This window comes from Paroedura picta, chromosome 5 (assembly GCF_049243985.1).
Source record: "Paroedura picta isolate Pp20150507F chromosome 5, Ppicta_v3.0, whole genome shotgun sequence".
Classification (NCBI taxonomy): Eukaryota; Metazoa; Chordata; class Lepidosauria; order Squamata; family Gekkonidae; genus Paroedura; species Paroedura picta.
This window is the reverse complement of record NC_135373.1, coordinates 29,778,256-29,798,575: the sequence shown is the minus strand read 5'-3', so window position 1 is coordinate 29,798,575 and position 20,320 is coordinate 29,778,256. Positions and strand designations below refer to the sequence as shown.

Here is a 20,320-nt window from a genome sequence, read left to right as displayed (position 1 = left end):
ACCTACGCATACAATCATAGTGCTTTTTGAAAGCCACCCCTTATGGAATCATGAGTCTTTTGATACTTTTAAAAATGAATCTAATTCCTGATTTTTTGGGGGGAGTGGATTTCGAGAGGCATGCTTTGTGTTACAACTTTGGGAAAAAATTTCTTTTATTCCTGGCATCGCCTACATGCTTTTCTGCCTATTCGTTGCTCCAGGATGTTAGCCATTTTTTAAAAGGAATTTCCATCCCATGTGATTTGAGTCAAATAGACAGATGTGTGAATTCCTTTTGCATCCTCGGGGTGCTTGTATTGTGAAACCATTCTTGGTATTTGGCCAGCGTGCAGAATATGAGGGCTCCTGTCAGCTTTGAGGAGGATGATTTTGTTGTGGATCACAACAAATTGTGAGAAGCCCTGAAAAAATTGGGGGTCCCAGGGCATTTAATCAAACTGATGCAGTCACTCTGTGCAAACCAAGAAGCCATTTTATGTCCACCATTTTGGTGACACTGACTGGTTCAAAATAGAGGGAAAAAATTTAATGAAATTAAAATTAATGAAAGTGCCTCCCAGGAACAAGGGAGAGGGAGGCGGGTACGAGGGTGGGACGAGGCAGGCACCTATAGCGCGTCTGAGCCTCCATACCTTCCTTCTGCTGGTTGCTCTCCCTTAGCTAGCACTAAATAGGTTGGTGAATCCACTTTGTGCAATTCCCCAATTAGCGCTTTAAAATAGAGAATGTTGCCAACCGGTTACAGCCCAGATGCTGGATGTTAGTGACGTCATATGGAGGGGCCGAAATATAACAACTACATTTGGTAAGCATTTCACTACATTTAAAAGGTGCGGAAATGCCCTGGCTTAGCCCAGGAGCCTGGCTATTTCCTTGATTAATGAAGGGAGTGGGGCACAGGGGAGAAGCCAGATGGAAGCAGAGGCTCAGAATCGTTGCCAAATATTCTTTGGCTGAGCTGGAGGAGAAGGATGCGGATTGTAGGCCTGCGTGGAGAACCTCCAAAAATTGTATTCCCAAACGGAGAATCACCGATGTTGATGCTGTAGCTCGCTTTGGCCCATGGGCCTGACCCAACATGGCTTCTCTTATGTTCTCTTATGTTCTCCCACCCAAGTGTTAATCAGGGCTGACCCCCATGGTGAAGCTTATGGATGATGCTTTTGCCAGGAGCCAACTGCGCTAAAGAGCTGCTCCTCTGTGGATATTTGGCAACATTCTTGAGCCTGTGCTTCCAGCCAACTTCTCCCTGGTGCCTCCCCCCTTTCCCAGAACTGGGACAAGCCAGGCCCTGTGATCACTGGAAGGAATGAGTGGGCAGCATTTTGGCTGCCCCTTTCTTGAAATACAGAGGCCCTCTTCACCAAGACCGGTGCTCCCCAGCACTAACGCCAAGGCAGGAGGAAACAGCTTGGGAGTGATGCGCACAAAACATATTGCTTTCTCTTCTGTTTGGACTTTCCCGCTCCTCTTATTTAATTGATTGATTCTTTGTTCCACGTGTTGGTTGTTACATTTTATGTTTCTTCATCTCCTTTGGTTTTCAGGAGAAATTAGGGTTGCCAGCCCCTCCACTCTGGTCACTTGTGGGGGATGGGGGGGTAGGGTTGCCAGCTTCAGGATGGGAAATTCCTGGAGATTTGGGAATGGTCCTGGGGAGGATAGGAACTTCAGTGGGGGTACAGCCCTCCATCCCCCGAGGAAATGCTATCTGGAGATGAGCTGTAATCCCAGGAGATCTCCAGGCCCCACCTGGAGGCTGGCACCCCTATTCTTTCAGGATGAACATCTCAACAACTGGATCTGCCCTCTTTATTTTATTCATAATTTTGTTTTATTCATTTATGCCCCCACCTTTCTCCCCGGTGTGGACCCAAAGCATCTCCCATTATTCTCTTCTTCTCCACATCTGTCCTCACAACAACCCTGTAAGGTGGGTTAGGTTTTATTTATTATTATATTTATTATATTTGAAAGAATATTATATTTGAAATATATTTGAAATTATATTTGAAAGAAAGGTTGAAAGAATGTGACGGCACCAAGATCCCCCAGTGAGCTTCCGTGGCACAAACAGCCCTACTGGATTTCAGGCAGGTGTGAAAAAGAGCCACTTAAAGGTCTCACTTGTACAGCCAAAGTGAGGGAAGCAGCAGAGCATCTGCTTGGCAAAATGTGGGAGGCCCCAGGTCCAATCCCTGCTGCCTCCAGTGAAAAGGACCCGGACGTAGGTGATCGGAGAACCAGGAGAAGCGCTGCCAGCCCAGGAAATCCTGACCTTGAAGGCCAAAGGTCTGATTCAGGCAAAGGCAGCTTTGTGTGAGAGAGATCGGAGAAAGGAAGAGAACAGGGGGCCTACAGAAAGTACAGTAGGGGATTCTTGTGTCAAAGGCCGCATCAAAAGTGGACAACGAGCAGGGCTACATCCCGCCCTTTCCGCTGTGCTTTGGAGCAGTGGTCCCCAACCTTTATTAGGCTGGGGACCGGTAGGGCATCGGGTCGCGCCCGCAGGGACCGCGCCCGCGCGGGCCACGCCCATGCTTCGGGCCGCGCCCGCGGATCGGGCCGAGCGGACGCGGCCTGCACGGGCGCGGCCCGGCCCTGATTCCCTCCCCGCCCTCCCGCAGTAAGTAGCTTCCCGGGCCGCAAGCTTGCGGCCTGGGAAGTTTTTTACTGCGGGGGGGGGGCGGGGAGAGGGAGCCGCGGCCCCGGCGCCATGGCCTTTGCGGCCCGGCGCCGGGCCGAGGCCCGCAGGTTGGGGACCACTGCTTTGGAGTACAAGAGAGGGTCATTTAAAATACTTTGAAAAAATATTTATATGCTGCCGTGTTCATCAAAGTGATAGCTTACGTCAATTAGCCAGCCGATATGCCATTAAACACTCTTGAAAACAGCCTCAGAAAGAAAAGAAAACGAAGGAGGGAGGGAGAAAGGAAGGAAGGAAGGGAGGGAGGAAGGAAGGAAGAAAGGAAGAAAGGAAGAAAGGAAGAAAGAAAGAAAGAAAGAAAGAAAGAAAGAAAGAAAGAAAGAAAGAAAGAAAGAAAGAAAGAAAGAAAGAAAGAAAGAAAGAAAGAAAAAGAGGACAATGGGCTTAGAAATAAAAGCTGGGAAGAAACATCAGGGAATAAAAAGCCACTCAATTGCCACTTCAAAAACTGCAGGCAAGAGTCACGGGGAAGAAAGCGAGTGAGCGAGTCTATCTGTTCAAGAGGAGGGCAATGAATTTGTCCCTGAGGTTCAATCAGAGAAGATGGATTCTTGGCAAATGCCTCCTGGGTCCCCCAGGAAAAGACCGGACAGACTGCTGAGGTTCACTGCCATGGGCATCTGCGGCTGCATCACGATTGATTCAGAAAGTAGTTCAGTGTGGGGGTTTGGTTGCCAACCTCCAGGTAGTGGCTGGAGCTCTGGGATCATAGTTGATCTTCAGGTGACCGAGAGGGTTGCCTCTATGGCGTTATACGCTGATGAAGTCCCCTCCCAAATTCCCCCCTCCCTGGTCTCCATCCCCAAAATCTCCAGGCATTTCTCAACCCAGAGCTGAAAACCCTAATTGGGGTTTTGTAGGAATACCAGACTGCTGAGGTGGTGCGGTAAAGCTAGCCTTAGACGGTGTGGCAGGGCACATGGCAAAGAGAAACACTCCCTTTGTCAAAAAGGCTCAGGGATCTGTTTGAGGGCGTACGAGAGCACAATGTGCTGGTTACAGTGTTGAGCCAGGACTGGGAAGACCCAATTCCAGTCCAGTTCACCAACTACATTTGCTGGGAGACGTTGGACTGGTCATTCTCTCTTAGCCCAGCCCACCTCGCAGGGTTGTAGTGTGTATCAAATGGGTGAAGGAGAGAATGTGCTATTGTGAGCTCCCTCCCCTCTCTCCCAGGTCTTCAGAGCAGGAGTAGTCAACCTGTGGTCCTCCAGGTGTTCATGGACTACAATTCCCATGAGCCCCTGCCAGCTAACGCTGGCAGGGGCTCATGGGAATTGTAGTCCATGAACACCTGGAGGACCACAGGTTGACTACCCCTGCTTTAGAGGACAGCTAAGACAGTTTCCAGCTGTTCTGGATTATACAGTTGGAGAGAAGAGGAATTACATTGACTTGCCAGGATGGTTTGGGTGCAGAGAGAAAACTGCAGATCTTTTTTTGGGGGGGGAGGGAGGGGGGCTCCCAATTCTGAACTTAAGCGGGGACCCATGCTATTTGCCAATTGCTGGCGGATTTCACCAGCCTAGCTCATACACTGCCGATCTCTACCGTTCACAAGCAATCCCCCTTCCTTCTCTATAAATAGCACCACCACCTTACCCCAGTTGAACTTGTCTTTTCCCTCTCTGTGTGTGATTATGCCGTTCTAGCTCACTCCTTACACGTCCTTCTCCTACCGCTCAGCGGACTTCCATCTCAGAATGCCCGAAGGGGCTAGAAATTGCTCTCGGCTTTTGAATCCCTCCAGACAAAGTGCCCTCTTTTCTGATCTCTCAGTGATAGCGGGCTTCCCAGCCATCTCGAATGCAGGGAATATTTGGGACCCATGGCAGCATTTCTCATTGGGAGCCTCAAGGGATGTTTATTGGAGGAGGAGGAGGAGGAGGAGGAGAAGAGTTGGTTCTTATATGCCGCTTTTCTCTACCCGAAGGAGTCTCAAAGCGGCTTACAGTCGCCTTCCCATTCCTCTCCCCACAACAGACACCCTGTGAGGTGGGTGAGGCTGAGAGAGCCCTGATATCACTGCTTGGTCAGAACAGCTTGATCAGTGCTGTGGTGAGCCCAAAGACACCCAGCTGGCTGCATATGGGGGAGTGGGGAATCAAACCTAGCTCGCCAGATTACAAGTCTGAGCTCCTAACCACTACACCAAGCTGGCTCTGGGAGGCAGTCAGCTCTACCTGTGCTACTTTCAAGGGGCAGCAGACTGTTTCCATGGAGGTCAAGTCTACCTCCAATGTTTTGGGTGGGTGGGAGACCATTTCTCCAGCGGGATGGTCTACTGCAATGTCCCCAATTTTTCTCATTGGGAGCCTCAAGGAATGTTTATTGAAGGAGGAGGAGGAGGAGGAGGAGGAGGAGGAAGAAGAAGAAGAAGAGCTGGTTTTTATATGCCGCTTTTCTCCAACCAAAGGAGTCTCAAAGTGGCTTATAATTCTCTTTCCCTTTCCTCTCCCCACACCAGATGCCCTGTGAGGTGGGTGAGACTGAGAGAGCCCTGAGATTACTAAAGAAGAGTTGGTTCTTATATGCCGCTTTTCTCTACCCGAAGGAGTCTCAAAGTGGCTTACATTCGCCTTCCCTTTCCTCTCTCCACAACAGACACCCTGTGAGGGAGGGGAGGCTGAGAGAGCCCTGATATTGCTGAAGAAGAAGAGGAGTTGGTTCTTATATGCCACTTTACCTGAAGGAGCCTCAAAGCAGCTTACAGCCCTGATATTCCTGCTCGGTCAGAACAGCTCGATCAGTGCTGTGGCAAGCCCAAGGTTACCCAGGAAGCTGCATGTGGGGGAGCAGGGAATCAAACCCAGCTCGCCAGGTTAGATGTCCACACTCCTAACCACTACACCAAGCTGGCTCGGTAAGCCTGACCAGGATAGCCCAGGCCAGTCCAGTCTCATCAGAACTGGGAAGATAAGCAGGGTCAGCCCTCGCTAGTATTTTGATGGGAGGTTACCAAGGAAGTCTGGCTTTGGCACGTTTCTCCCCAGGTCTGCCTCCCACCTGCCCCTCCTGCCTGGGCCCTGACCCACCTCCCTCTCCCATGCCCATCTCCCAACACCTGAGCCCAGAGTCTCAGCTGGGAAATGGATGAGTTGGCAGTCCTTCTAGAGTGCAGGGACTGTCCATTTTCTGCAGAAACACAAACAGGAGGTTTCGATTAATGTGACCTCTATGGCAGTGGTGAGCCTCTTGTGGCGCAGAGTGGTAAGGCAGCAGAAATGCTAGCTGAAGCTGTCTGCTCATGAGGCTGGGAGTTCGATCCCAGCAGCCGGCTCAAGGTTGACTCAGCCTTCCATCCTTCCGAGGTCGGTAAAATGAGTACCCAGCTTGCTTGCTGGGGGGTAAACGGTAATGACTGGGGAAGGCACTGGCAAACCACCCCGTGTTGAGTCTGCCATGAAAACGCTGGAGGGCGTCACCCCAAGGGTCAGACATGACTCGGTGCTTGCACAGGGGATACCTTTACCTTTACCTTTATGGCAGTGGTTCTCAACCTGGGGGTCGAATGACCCTTTCACAGGGGTCATGGTAGGGCAAGCAGCTTGGCCGGGGGGTGCCATCCACACAACAGCCTTGCGGGATAGGTCAAAGAGTGTTTGTCTGTCTGGAGCAGCGGAAAAGAGCAAGATTGGCATGGTGGGACAAGAGGCAGAACTGATGAAACCCCGGGGGAAAGAACAATTTATATACAATCGTGAATGATGGATCTTCACGCCACTGGTCAGTTTCGGTTTAATGTCTGTGAAAGAACCCTGGCATCATTTTATGGTTGGGGATCAACACAACATGAGGAACTGAATTAAAGGCATTAGGAAGGTTGAAGACCACTTATCTATGGGGAGGGAGAACCTGATGGGGACTGGAGTGATAGGAAACATTTATCTAGGGGTGCCAACCTCCTGGTGGCGGCTGGAGACCTCCTGGGATTCACATGATCTCCTGGTATCAGAGATAAATCTGCCTGGACAAGATGCTTTGGAAGGTGTACTTCACTCCACTGAAGCCCCTCCTCAAACTCCACTCTGCTCTGGCTCCACCCCCAAAACCTCATTTCCCATCCTGGAGCTGACCGCCCTAAGCATATCCTTTCCCTCTGTGTTACAAGATGATCCTTGGATTGGAACACTTTTCCTCTGGGGAAAGGCTGACGAATCAGGGAGTTTTGAGTTTGACGGGGAGGAGATGATGGGGGAGGTTGATAAAATGGGGGTAAGGAGTAGAGAAAATGGACAAAGAGGACTGTTTCTCCAACTCCCACAATAGGAGATCTTGGAAGGGCATCCAAGGAAGTTGATGTAGGACTGATGAAAGGAAATCTTTCTTTTCTCAATGATGGGCTTCCCAGCCAGGGGGTCTCGTTGTGGCCAGAAGCCCAGATGGCTTTAAAAGGGAACTAGAATGTGTCTGCTGAGGACTCAAAGCCGCCCACCACATCATTCTCCCCTCCCCCATTTGATCTTCACAACAACCCTGTGGGGTAGGCAAGGCTGAGGGGGTGTGACCGGCCCAAGGCCACCAGCAAGCTTCCATGAATTTGAACCTGGGTCTCATAGCTCTGAGTCTAGCCACTACTGCTCCATGCTGGCTGCCCCTGAAATGTTAGCAGTTTTCTCAAAGCCAGAGAATGGCTTAAGTCTACCCTCTTCCCAGACTTGCAGGGGAAGCAGACTGGGGCATTAAAACAGCCATGGAGCAAGCTGAACCATGCAACCCCTCCCCTACACCAGCACTAGTGGTGCAGCCCCCTCCCCCCACATGGTACTTTCCCAATGGGCACTTTCCTACATGAGGAATAATGTACTTTCAACACACTTACAATGCACTTTAGCAGCTTCACTTTTAATGCACTTAGTGATCATTTGAAATTAAAATGCAGTTGCCGGGAATGCACCAAAAGTGCCTTATTCAGCATATGTGAAAGCCCCTAGTAAATGAACTCACCAATCTTCCCCTGACTTGCAGGTGATTGACAAGGTAGAGCCTCCTCAGTACCCGCCCCCCGACTTTTCCACGGGTCCCACAAGACAGTAGAGCCCCATCTCCATCTCCGATTTCTATTTATTTTTTCAATTACATTATTTCCCACCTTCCACCCCAGTGGGGACTCAAAGCAGCTTACATCATTCTCCTCTTCACTGTTTTATCCTCACAACAACCCTGTGAGGTAGGCCAAGCCAGGACTGTGGGAACGTCCCAAAGTCACCCACTAAGGCAAGGGTAGTCAACCTGTGGTCCTCCAGATGGTCATGGACTACAATTCCCATGAGCCCCTGCCAGCATTGGCTGGCAGTGGCTCATGGGAATTGTAGTCCATGAACACCTGGAGAACCACAGGTTGACTACCCCTGCACTAAGGGACCATGGCATGCGGGGGATTAGAACTTGGATTGACCCAGATCCTCGTCTGGCACTTCACACCCCGCTGGCTCTCCTGCTTGGTCCTTGCTGCCCCGCCTAGTCATCATACTGACCCCCTGCTGCCAATCCCCACTTCTCCCCGCCTCCCATCTAGCCCCGTTCCCATGTGACATCGAACACCCGGACAGCCGGCCTCTTTCTGCACACTCTCCCTTTCATATGAAAACGTGCAGTCACGTAACAGATGGAATCAGGGACCGGTAGCTGCTGGGGGAATGCAGAGTTCCAGTTGCCCATGCTGCAGATGCATTCAGTCGCTCGAGCTACGTAGAAGGCATCGAGGGTGCTGTCACTTGTGAGCGGGGCCCTCGCTGCGGACGATCGCTCGCTGCGGTGCAGCATCGGGGGCGTTTGCCAGCTGCAGCGACGGGACTGCGGAGGAATAGTGCACACTCCAATGCAGGGGAGGGGAGTTGCCATGGAGACCAGCCACTGCATTGCCGGGCGCAGCGTGTGGATCGGCTGCCAGGGCTCGGAGGGGGCAGCTGCGGAGACGGGGATGCTCCGGGAGTCTCGCCTCACGCCTGACTTCCAGCCAGCCATCTGTGGGCGGGAGGGAGGGAGGGAGGGAGGGAGGCTTTCCAGGGACGCAGTCTGGCTCCCCCCACGACACAACCCGGTGGCAGGTGCCCCTTCAGTTTGCAAGCAGGCTCATCTGTCTCCCCATGGAGCTGTTGGTCCCCTCGGACAGGGGTAGTCAACCTGTGGTCCTCCAGATGTTCATGGACTACAATTCCCACGAGCCCCTGCCAGCGAATGCTGGCAGGGGCTTGTGGGAATTGTAGTCCATGAACATCTGGAGGACCACAGGTTGACTACCCCTGCCCTCAGATGCTCTCTGCACCAATTTAAGGATCTGTGGGCCCTTGCAGAGTTCAATTGCTGCGGGAGCAGTCAGACAGGGGATGGAGGGACCCCACAGTGGAAAGCAGAGTCCTTAAAGAGAGGAAAGGCGGGAGGAGAGAGGCTCTTATCCGTATGAGGGAAAGGCATCTTGTGGGGCCCCTGGAAGTGTGGGGCCCGTAGCGCGTGCTACATGGGTAAACTGGCCCTGATCCAAGACCCTTTCCAGGAAGACAGGTGCTGGAGGAGACGGCTGAAACCGTGTGGGCCGGGCTCTCCCGTCCTGAGTCAGCAGCATGCCGAGATGGCTCTGGACGGCGGCCAAAGAAACACCCTGCAGACGGGCGAGAGCCAGGCCCGGGGGGGGGGGGGGGGCAGCCGCAGCGATGGCAGAAGCGATAAAAAGGAGTGCCGCTTCCCAGAAACGCCTCTTCGCTGGGGAAGGCCTTTGCCCGTCACGGCCTGGCCGAGACAGTCCCCGGTCGGTCCCCCCATCTCCTTGACCCACTGCCTAGGGAGTTTGATGGGAGTTGCTGGATCTCGGCAGGGCTGGTGAGGCCCAGCTCAGAAGCCTTGTAGATGTGCTGACCTGGTTTCGGATCCGGGAGGGGGAGGAGGGAATGGCTCCGCGCCCGACCCTCAGGAGTCCTTGAAAACCCAGCGTCAGGGGATGGAGATGAGTGCGTGGAAAGGCATCTCTGAGAAAGCAGCTTGAAGGGGGATGAGCCCCACCTCAGACTTTAACGTAGATTTGTCACCAAAGAAGGGGCATTTTGAGCTGGGCCATACCAGAGACCTGCTGCTTCTTTCCGAAGGAGGAGACTAAAAAAAGGTCAAGAGGGGGCTTCAGAGCATGCACATTGTCTTTCTGTCCTCAGGCATCCTGTTATAGCGATTAGTAGCCAACTAAGATCTGGAAGATCCGTGTTCAAATTCCTAGGTACTCTCTGGGTAATAGGGATGCCAGCTTCCAGGTGGGAACTGGAGATGACCCCAGAATTACAGCTCCTCTCTAGACGACAGAGATCAGCTCCCCTGGAGAAAATGGATGCTTTGGAAGGGGGACTCTTTAGCATTGTACCCGTCCTCCCCAGACTCATAGAATCATAGAATTGGGACCTCCTGGGTCATCTAGTCCAACCCCCTGCACCAAGCAGGATACTCACAACCCTCTCGCTCATCCACTGTAACCTGCCACCCCCTTGAACCTTCACAGAATCAGTCTCTGTCAGATGGCTATCCAGCCTCTGATTAAAAATTTCCAAAGATGGAGAACCCACCCCCTCCTGAGGACTCCATCTGTGAATCTCCAGGAGTTCCCCAACCTGAAGCAAGCAACTCTATTCCCTATCCCCTGCCGATGGCCAGGAGGGGGGAGGGAGACCTAGCAATCCTAGGCTGACCTTGCACTCTCTCCTTAGAATCTACTTTGCAGGGTTGTTGTGATGCCAAAAGGAGGGGAGACCAGAGCTGTAAGCTGCTTCAGGTTGCCATAGGGGAGAAAAGGGAAGTATAACTATCCAAGAATCAGACACAGCTGTCAAGCATTAGTTAGACTTGGGGGCAGGGGGGGGGGAGATCCTCCATGCCTGAGGGTTATCGCTTTAGACCCGTCCTTACTGCCAATTCGACTAATTCCAAATCATCAGCATTCTCACCTAGAACCTCTGGAGGAAGAGGTGTATAAGGTGGCTGAGAAATCTTTATTAGAAGGCCCTTGCTGCTTCAATGTGAACTCATTGATCGGAGGCTATGCCCATTGAAATATTGATTAAAATGTATAATTCATGTTCATCCCAGCCTCCTGCTTCAGTCTTGAAAAATTCATTTACTGTCTACAGGGCTGGACTGAATCACTGAGATCGAATTAGAGAAAGGGGTGGGGAGGAGGGAACCAAATGCTCCCAAGTTTAAATTTCTTAGAAGAATTTGATTCTCCTAATCTGAACCCTCTACCCCTACAACACAATGATGAACCCTTGATTTAAGTTGCTTTTTAGGTCACTAAAGGCAAAAAATGAAAATATATGGCATTGATCTTTCCCCCGTGAAAATTGATCAGAAAACGGCCAATTTAAGTCATTTTTAAAACTCCCTGTTATGCAGATGATGCTTAGACAGTGACTTCACATCTGGATAAATTGTCACTGCTGTTGGGGTCAGCCAGGGAAACCAGCTGGTTGAGTTTCTCCATCTGTGAATTGGGAATTGTAATTTACAGGATTGCTGTAAAACTCAATGAGGTAAGGATCATAAAGTGAGAGGAGCAGTTCACAATGAGTCATTTGACATTACTCAGCACCATTCTTATTTTGCCAATCCACGGAAGGGCTAACAAAAAACACTTTTGACACAGAGTTCATTTCTCATTCTCACTCTAGCCCAGTGGTCCTCAACCTTTTTAACACCGGGGACCGGTCAACGCTTGACAATTTTACTGAGGCCCGGAGGGGAGGGGGAGGCTTTGCAGAGGGCGCCACCAATGCCTGAGCCCCTGCTCTGCTTGCTTTCCCGCCAGCACCCCTGACTTCCTGCAGCCCACTGGGGGGCGCTGCCAGCAGCTGCGCAGTGCATCGTCGAGGGGGAACCCCAGCCATGGTGGCCGCCGGAGGGCACCAAAGGTAAGCCAGCGGCAGAGTAGCAGGGCAGCCCCCGAGGCAGCAGCTGGGGAGGAGGACGAGGAGGAGCCATGGCCCGGCACCAACGGATCCACGGACCAGTACCAGTCCCCGGACCGGGGGTTGGGGACCACTGCTCTAGCTAACTGGTCCTGTGCACATTCCAGAAATGATAAACACCATGCAAAAGAGTAGACACCTTTGGAGAGATCCTACGGTGTTGGCATAGATTTTTTTATGCAAAAATTCCACAAGGAACTAAAATGTTGTGCATTTTTTAGAAATATAATAAATAAATAAATAAATAAGTTTGCAAATTTTGTATAAATTACTGTTTAAATATGATTTTATGATTCTGCGTTTAAAATGCATTCAGTGTTTTCCTTCCCATTTATTATTCTGGTGTAAATGACTGTAAATGAAGTGTTTGTTTGTAGCATTGGCATAGCAGTATGCACACCTCCAGGGGACACAGGGCTCTTCTGCAAAGAGAAGGAAGTGTTATGTGTCACACATTGGCTTGCATGCCGGTATGCTAGCATGCTTTGGTCTGGCAAACAATAGCTTGGTTTTCTGGAAACTTTTCGGAGAGCCACAGAGAATCACCTCACAAAAATATCTAGAGAACGTCCACCACAACCAGGCCTCATGAATATGCAATCCTCTAGCCATGTACACATGTGACACTGCCTAGGCATCTAGGGTGGTAAAAATAGACACAAGAAAGGAGGGCAGAGACCCAACTACAGGTCTGCAGTCAGGTTTAATTTGCATTGTTTAAGAGGAATTAGAAGAATGTTCAGTATCCACTCAAATGCATCATGTGTGCCCAATCTAAAAGAAAACTTACCAATTCAATCATTCTAATGCACTTGAAAAGCAAGTGGAAGAGAACCGACCCAGTGTGGTCAGACAAGCATTCCAGGGTTCAAATGCCCACTCATTCATAAAGATTGTTCCATGGCCTCGGACTAGTCCCTGTGTCGCAGGGACTAGCAGGGTTGTTGTGAAAAGGAAGGAGAGCTGTGAACATCAATCTGAGCTTGTCTGGAAATGGAAACGCCACCAAAAAGACATAACCACCCCTCAAGTGTGTTTCTTACATGTCAACTTCCATATTCACAATGGGATTTCTTGTTTCCCCTGCCTTATGTCCCTGCATGCGTGCACACACACACACACACACACCCTATTGATAGATTCAAATGAGTAGCTGTGTGGGTCTGAAGTAGCACTTGATTTTATTGTGCTACTTCAAACCAACATGGCTACTCATTTGAATCTATCCTTAGGGAAGGCACATCTAGCCGCTTGGAATGAATCTTTGTTGGTCTTAAAGGTGCTACTAGACTCTGATTTTATTGTATTAATGATATCTATTGATGTCCTCCTGGTTTGCTGGACCAATAAGCTTCTTTTGCGTCTGTCCTACCTGTGGTCAAGATGAAAGCACTTCCTCAACTTTATTCCAGCCCCTTCCAAAGTCTGAGTAACCTGGGAGAGGAAATGCACTAGGAAACAATAGGTGAAGCCTATCTTCTAACAGACAAGTAGCAACTGTGTTCTTAAGAGCCACATCCTAGCTCTGTTCCCACGGTCTACGGAACACACACGTCTCTGTAAGAAAGAGCCAATGTGTGCTCACTTTACAAATGAAACCTGGGAACAAGACCTGGAGGGGGTTGGTGGTCAGAGGGCCAGACTAGAATCTGGAAGCCCAAAAATTCATTCATTCATTCATTCATTCATTCATTCATTCATTCATTCATTCATTGGGTGGGTGGGTGGGTGGGTGGGTTGGTTGGTTGGTTGGCTGGCTGGCTGGCTGGCTGGCTAGCTAGCTAGCTGGCTAGCTAGTTAGTTAGTTATGGATTTATACCCCTCTCTTGACAAATATCACCTCGAGGCAGCTTACAGAATAAAACAATGAAACAGAGTAACCCATAAAATCCCATTGACCGTTTATGCACTGGAGGTTTCATACCGAGCTGCAGGCTGGAGTTTTAGTCATGGAAGGTAGCCCCACCTCTTCCTGCACCCACATGGTGGAGCATTTGGCCCCGTGCACCTCATTCACCCCCGATTTGTGCTCCTGCACAGGAGCTGGGGCAGTGAATTTCCCAGTGCATAAATGGTCATTAAAACATTAAAATGGGATTATCCGCAATATCAAACAATTATGAAGAGGGCAGTATAAACTCATATTCGTGCAGTGGAAGGACCCCAGGCTAGTTGCGCTGACTCAGCCTAACCTACCTCACAGGGTTGTTGTGAGGATGAAATGGAGGAAAGGAGAACAACGTAAGCTGCTTTGGACCCCTACTGGGGCCAAAGCTGAGTTTAAGGGAAGTAAAATAATTTTAAAAAATACATGAAGTTGTGATTGCAATAGAACGTGAGAATCACTCGGCATACCTACAAAGACTGATGAAGTATTTGTTGTGCTAAGATTGTACGTGGGTCAATGTGACGTGAAAAGGAGTAAAGATGGATAAACAGAAGGCACAGGGCCCATCCGTGAATCTTAGCCCCAAGGTACAGATGGAACATTCTGACTGGGGCAGTGATGCTCTGCGTTCTTGGCAGTTGGGGGGCAACAGTGGAAAGGCTTCTGGACTTCTGCCCCCACTGGTGGAATTCTTGGGTTTTGGCTACTGTGTGACCCAGAGCGTTGGACTGGATGGGCCATTGGCCTGACCCAACATGGCTTCTCTTATGCTCTAATGCCTGCAGGCAAGGTTCACATGGATTTGCTTTGGGCATGCCAGCTTGTTTCCACATTATTGCTACCGATACCTACCTACATCGCTGTTAGTGTATGTCGTAAGAGCTGGATGCAACTGCTGCTTGTATCATACAGGAACGCTTATCAGGGAACAGAAAGGGTCAGCAGGGGGAAAGAAGGCAGGATGAGAGAGCCTGATCCCATCAGATCTGGAAAGCTAAGCAGGGTCAACGCAGGGAGGGGAGACCACCAAGGATGGTTCTGCACAGCAAGGCAATGGCAACCAGCTATGCATTTGATGGCCTCGAAAGCCCCTTGTTGGGGACGCCAGAAGCCGGCTGTGACTTGACAGCACTTTACAGACCCACAGTGCCCTGCAGCTCACCGGGGAGTGGGACGTGGTGGCTCATCTGGGTTTTGCCTCTCTGTGATGTGCGGAGCTAGCAACCTGCCTGACCCTCTATGGGTGGAATTAGAGTTACAGCCTCTCCGTCCGCCTCCCCAAGTCTGCGTGCAGAAAGGCACATCCCTCTGGCCTGAGTCGCAGGGCTGCTCAATCATGCAGAGGAAAGGAAGAACCGTGAGCCGCAGCATGCACCTAGACCAGGGGTAGTCAAACTGCGCCCCTCCAGATGTCCATGGACTACAATTCCCAGAAGCCCCTGCCAGCGAACGCTGGCAGGGGCTTCTGGGAATTGTAGTCTATGGGCATCTGGAGGGCCGCAGTTTGACTACCCCTGGACGCACTGTACACCTGCTTCACTGCATGCACCCCTCCTGAGAGAGAGCCGGCTGAGAATCCCACCCTGCCAGGGAAAACAGCACCGCTGTTTCCTGAGCATTCACAGAGACAAAAGTTGCAATCGCTTAGCACATTATGCCGGGTCTCATGATCTCTGCCTGGGGGCTTCCCGCACCGTCTTCCCCTTCGCAAACGGCATCCCATTGAGGAAACAGCAGGTGTGCCGGCTGCTATCACACAGTCTCACATGGTCAAAGGTTCCGAAAAAAGGATCTGCCAACCAGGGAAGCAGGGATCTGGAAGTAGGACACTCTCTTCTGCCCCCGCAGTACACAACCCACACGAAACCCGAGAAGCGAGCATGCTTGCAGGGACAGATTTCTTTCACGTACACGCAGCTAAGACGAGATACACGCCCAGAAGAAAATGTCATTCACGCTTCCACAAAATAACAGATGGCTCGGCATGTGTGTGTGTGTATATATATATATAATGTGTGTGTACACGCACATACACAATTATGCACAGGGCGCAGGTGTACAGATCATGAAATTGCACACATTGCACACTGAGGCAGTGGGTGCTCGTGTGAGCAGCATCACACAGCCATGCGCTATACACCCAGGGGAGTGCCCACCCCGTTCCCAGTTTCGCACATGTCACCAACACCAAATGGGCAGAGGCTGTCACTCAGGAAAGGACATTGCTCAGAGGTAGAGCAACTGCTTGGCCTGCAGGAAGTCCCCCATTTAATCCCCAGCATCCCCAAGTCAATGGGAAAGGGCTGTGGCTCAGTGGCGGAACATCTGCTTGGCGTCCAGAAGGTCCCAGGTTCAATCCCCGGCATCTCCAGTTTAAAATCAGGGAGGAGACGATGTGGAAGACGGATGAGACATTAAACAAGAGTCGGAGTGAGGAAACTCCAAACCCAGCTTGCGTTCACCTTCCAGGAGCTGCTGGTCTATGGTTGAGGCCAGGGCAAGGAGAAGAGCTGTGCCCCCCCCCAAGAGGAGGAGTAAGAAGGGGAGGTATTCCACCATGTTCTACCTACGTTGGCCAGCTGCTTCCCCCTGGTCCCCAGCGGAGGTTAGGGGGGTGGGTCTGCCATCCTGTTTCTGTTAGATTGTATTTTATTAACTACTGTGTTTTCGGGGGATCTTTAGGGGATTGTATTTATCTATTTTAACTTGTAACCCGCCATGAGCCGGCTTTGCCGAGAGTGGCAGGCAATAAATTCAAATAATAATAATAATAATAATAATAATAATAATAATAATAATAATAATAATAATAATAATAATAATAATAATAATAATAATAATAATAATAATAGCAGCAGCATGGCTAGGAGAAATGGGCTCCCCAGCACTCATGTAGACAGAAAGGCACCCTGGCTCTGAGTCTTGGAACTTAAACCCTGAAAACCTCGTTGATCCCGAAGTCAGAGCTGACTTAGGGTGGCCCTGGTGTTTCCCAGGCGAGAGATGTTCAGAGGTAGTTTGTTGTTGCCTGCCTCTGCAGGACCACCCATGTCTTCCGTGGTGGTCTCCCATCCAAATACTGGGCAAGATCTGACAAGATCAGGCTAGCCTGGGCTATCCAGGGCAGGCCATAAGGTGCTGCTGGATTCATATCTCACCGGCAGGACTCTCGAAAACAAATGCCCCCAAAATCACTAAGGTGCCCCTGGACTGGAATACAAACGCTGGGCGCTTTGACTCTCGGAAGTCTCGGAAGAACTTTGTCCCTCCTTGGACTTGGATCTAACGGCCACCTGGGGCATTTTTGCAGACAGAAAAGGGTCCCGCGAAGCTGTCTGTTTGTCTCGCTGCCGGTTCTGCACATCTCCTGGGCTGGCAGCGTAAGACAGGGGTGGCCAAAGGGTGGCTCTCCAGAGGTCCATGGACTACAATGCCCATGAGCCCCTGCCAGCTCATAGGAATTGTAGTCCATGGGCATCTGGAGAGCCACCCGTTGGCCACCTCTGGTGTGGGACAACCAGCTGGCCCTCACCGCCCTTTCCCGCCTGCAAGAGCATGCTGGGTGGAAGGCAAAGACTGTGGAAGGGCCTCTGCCAGAGCAGCCTTGGAAGCCCATCCCTCACTCCCTCACACACACCCCCAATGTCGAAGATGAGGGCCAATCACCCCTCAGCGTCTTGTCTAATGGGACCTTCTGTAGAACTGCTGCCAGTCAGAGCAGGAGATTCTGACCTCCGCAAACAAACTGACTCAGTCGAAAGGAGCTTGATGTGGTCTTGTGAAGGAGGGGGGTTGTGGCTCCGTAAAAGAGCCGGTGCTTTGCCTGTGGAGGGTCCCAAGTTCAGTCCCCGGCAACTCCAGTTAAAAGGCCTGGTTAGGAGTGGTTTCCTGGGAGCGCACCTGTCAGTCAGAGTAGGCAATGCCAACTGAGGCAAGATTCAGTATAAGGCAACTTCATGTGGCCTTCTTTAGGAGAAGCACCCTGTGCTTTGAAGAACTGGTTTTTATACCCCGCTGCAGCATACAGTCGCCTTCCCTTTCCCTCCCCATGAACAGACGCCCTGTGAGGCTGAGAGAATCCTGAAAGAACTGCTGAGAGAACAGCTCTGAGAGAACTGTGACTGGCCCTAAGTCACCAAGCAGGCTGCATGTGGACGAGTGGGGGATCGAACCTGGTTCTCCAGATTAGAGGCCGCTGCTCTTAACCAGCCACCAAGCTGGCTCTTTGCATGCAGGAGGTCCCAAGTTCAACTTGAGCTAACATCTTGAGCTAAAAGGATCAAGGAGGGAGTGAGGGGCAAGCCCTTTCCTTGAGACCCAAGAAAGCTGCTGCTGGCCAACAGCCCTGACTTGGCAGGATCAAGAGTCTGATTTCAGCCCCTTGAAAGAGATTGTTGGCTTTGAATCAGGGCTGGTGGCTAACCAAGGTTGGCTCAGGCACAGAAGCAAGACAGGGCTTGGAGAACTCAAGGGTGGGTGTCCATGCCCAGAGGTGGTCGGCTGGGGCAGCGGAGGGGGGGGGGTCAAAGAACCCTAAAGCCTACTGGCAGATCTGGGGGGGCAACCAATTCCTCTCCGCCTAACCTCCCTGTCAGGGCTGTTGTGGGGATAAAGCAGAGGAAAGGGCGAGGCATCCAGAGGGAAAGAGAAGGCAGGAAGAGCAGAGCAGACCAGACTCCCAAGGCCTTAGAAGAGGGCAATTTGGTAAGCAAGCAGGAAAGCCTTGCTCCGCTCCCCTTTGCTGCCGACTCAGCACTTCCAGCCGGCTCCTATTCGGGCGCAGCCGGAGCGGGACGGGGACCGCAAAGAGCGGCTTCAGCCAGCCCCGGGTCGAGATCACAGAGAAGGGGGGGATCCCCGCCCGGCCCACCCTAGGCTGCACCAGCGATTCCCCCGGGATCCCCCTGTGTCCACCTTGCTCGCCAGCGGCTCAGCCACACCTGCGGCTGCTCAAGGGAAACAGAGAACTGGCCCTGCGTCACTCGGGAGGTTGCCAACTGCAGGCTGGAAAAGCCTGATGGCTTGGGGAGTGCGGCCTGGCGGGGGAAGGCAAGATTTGGGGAAAGGGGGGGGTATAATGCCACGGAGTCCACCCTCCAAGGCAGCTGTTTTCCCCGGAGCAGGGCGGGGGCTCCTCGCCTGAAGTTGTAGTTCCGGGAGATCTCCAGGCCCCACCTGGAAAGTTGGCAACGGCGGGCGCAGGCCACCAGCTGCATGCGGGTGTCCCTACCCCTGGGAAGCGCTTCGTCCGCCCCTTTCTCCGCCAAGCCCAGGCCCTCTATTGCATCTCCCCCCCCCCACCCACCCCAGCCTCCAGCCAGTCGGCAGCTGCAGCGCTGGAGCAAACGGCGCCCGCCTTGGGGGGACTGCAGTGAGCCGGGAGGCTCCGCTCCCCCTCCCCCGACCGGCCGCAGCACGCCCAGACCCACCTCGGCAACCGACTCCCCCAGAGACTCCGGACCAGCCCCACACCTGCCTCTGCAGTCCTTGGGGGGGGGGTCAGAGATGACCGTCCACTCCGGGAGATTTGGGCTCGTTTCGGGGGTCCAATCCTCGCCCCAAGTTCTCTCCTGCCTCCACGTCCCGCCCCAGTTCCATAGGAGTACCCCGAATTCAGTGGGGCAGGGTGCGTCGCAGAGGAGTGCAATGCAACCGGATTTTTTTTAGGGGGGGGGGTGGAGGGAGAACTGCTTTTGGGGGGAAGGGGAAAGGCGGCGCCGGCTGCAGCGCCTCCGGATGGAACCCCAAGGGGCGCTCCGGAGCGACTCCGGAGCAGCTCGCGGTTCGCCTCCGAGGCTGCGGCGCTCCCCGGGAGCTGCTCACGGCGTCGACGCGCCCTGCGGTGGGTCCCCAAACACTCCCGCACCGCGTCCGCCTCGAAAATGGGGAGGGGGATCTTGAAAGCTCCGGGTGGTCCCCCGCGCAGCCAAGAGACACACAGAGAGAGCGAGAGAGGCACATCTCCAGACCCACCCCACGCTCCCCACTATTTCCAGGCAAGGGTCCCCCCCCCATTCCCGTCCCCCTGCAGAGGGCGGGTGGACTACATGAGCTCGTGGGGGCCCCTTGGGAGGGGCAAGTCTCACCGTCCAGGGGCGCCGGGGCGGTAGCCATGCTGCTGGTGGCGGAGATCCTCGCAGGGTCTGATCCGTTGCAAGAGCGAATGCGGCAGAAGGCTGGCGCGAAGAGCCGGCGCTGGGCAGGGGGTTCCCTCCCTCTTCTTTCCACGTGGGGAGGGAAGGACCAGTGGAAACCAAGAGGTGGGCCTCAGCCCGCTGCGGGGAGGGGACGCACACCTTTGAAATAGCCCCCCACCCCGGATCCCAGAGTTAGGAGGAGAAGCCAGGGGGGCTGAGACACAGAGACCCCCAAATAAGCATCCTTCCCCTCCCCCTCCTGCTTCCCCTAAGGGCAAGAGGTAGTCACAGACATCTGGCTCCTCTAAAAGAAGGCACTGTGGCTTTGCCAACAGCTTACTGGGTCTTCCCCCCTCCGTGTAGAATAGAGCCTCCATGTACAGACACAGTTTACCTCTAAATGCCAGAAGCATCTTTGCTAGAGGAAACGGATCTTGTAGGCTTCTCACCTGGCAGGAAAGCCAATGCCGGACTCTGGGCAAGACTGTTGCGTTGGTTTCTGTGAATGGTCACAGTCAAATATCTGAGTGGCAGAGGGCGTTCTGCAGTTCAAGACCTAGCCCAAGGATTCTTACCTGTTCCAAGCAACACCGTCTTCTGGAGTTGGCGCAGTGGTTAAGTGGGGCGGCTTCCAATCTGG

The 20,320-nt window shown here is 52.4% G+C and overlaps 1 protein-coding gene across 1 annotated transcript in view; it reads right to left on the bottom strand.

The window, feature by feature from the left end:
- LOC143837341 (FXYD domain-containing ion transport regulator 7-like) overlaps positions 1 to 19,773 on the bottom strand; it is a 28,831-nt gene extending 9,058 nt beyond the window's left edge. Inside the window, exon 1 of the mRNA XM_077337035.1 lies at positions 19,630 to 19,773. Coding sequence (XP_077193150.1) covers positions 19,630 to 19,657 — 28 coding nt within the window. The 5' untranslated portion in view covers positions 19,658 to 19,773. The remainder of the gene's footprint in view (positions 1 to 19,629) is intronic.
- Between the last annotated feature and the right edge of the window lie 547 nt (positions 19,774 to 20,320).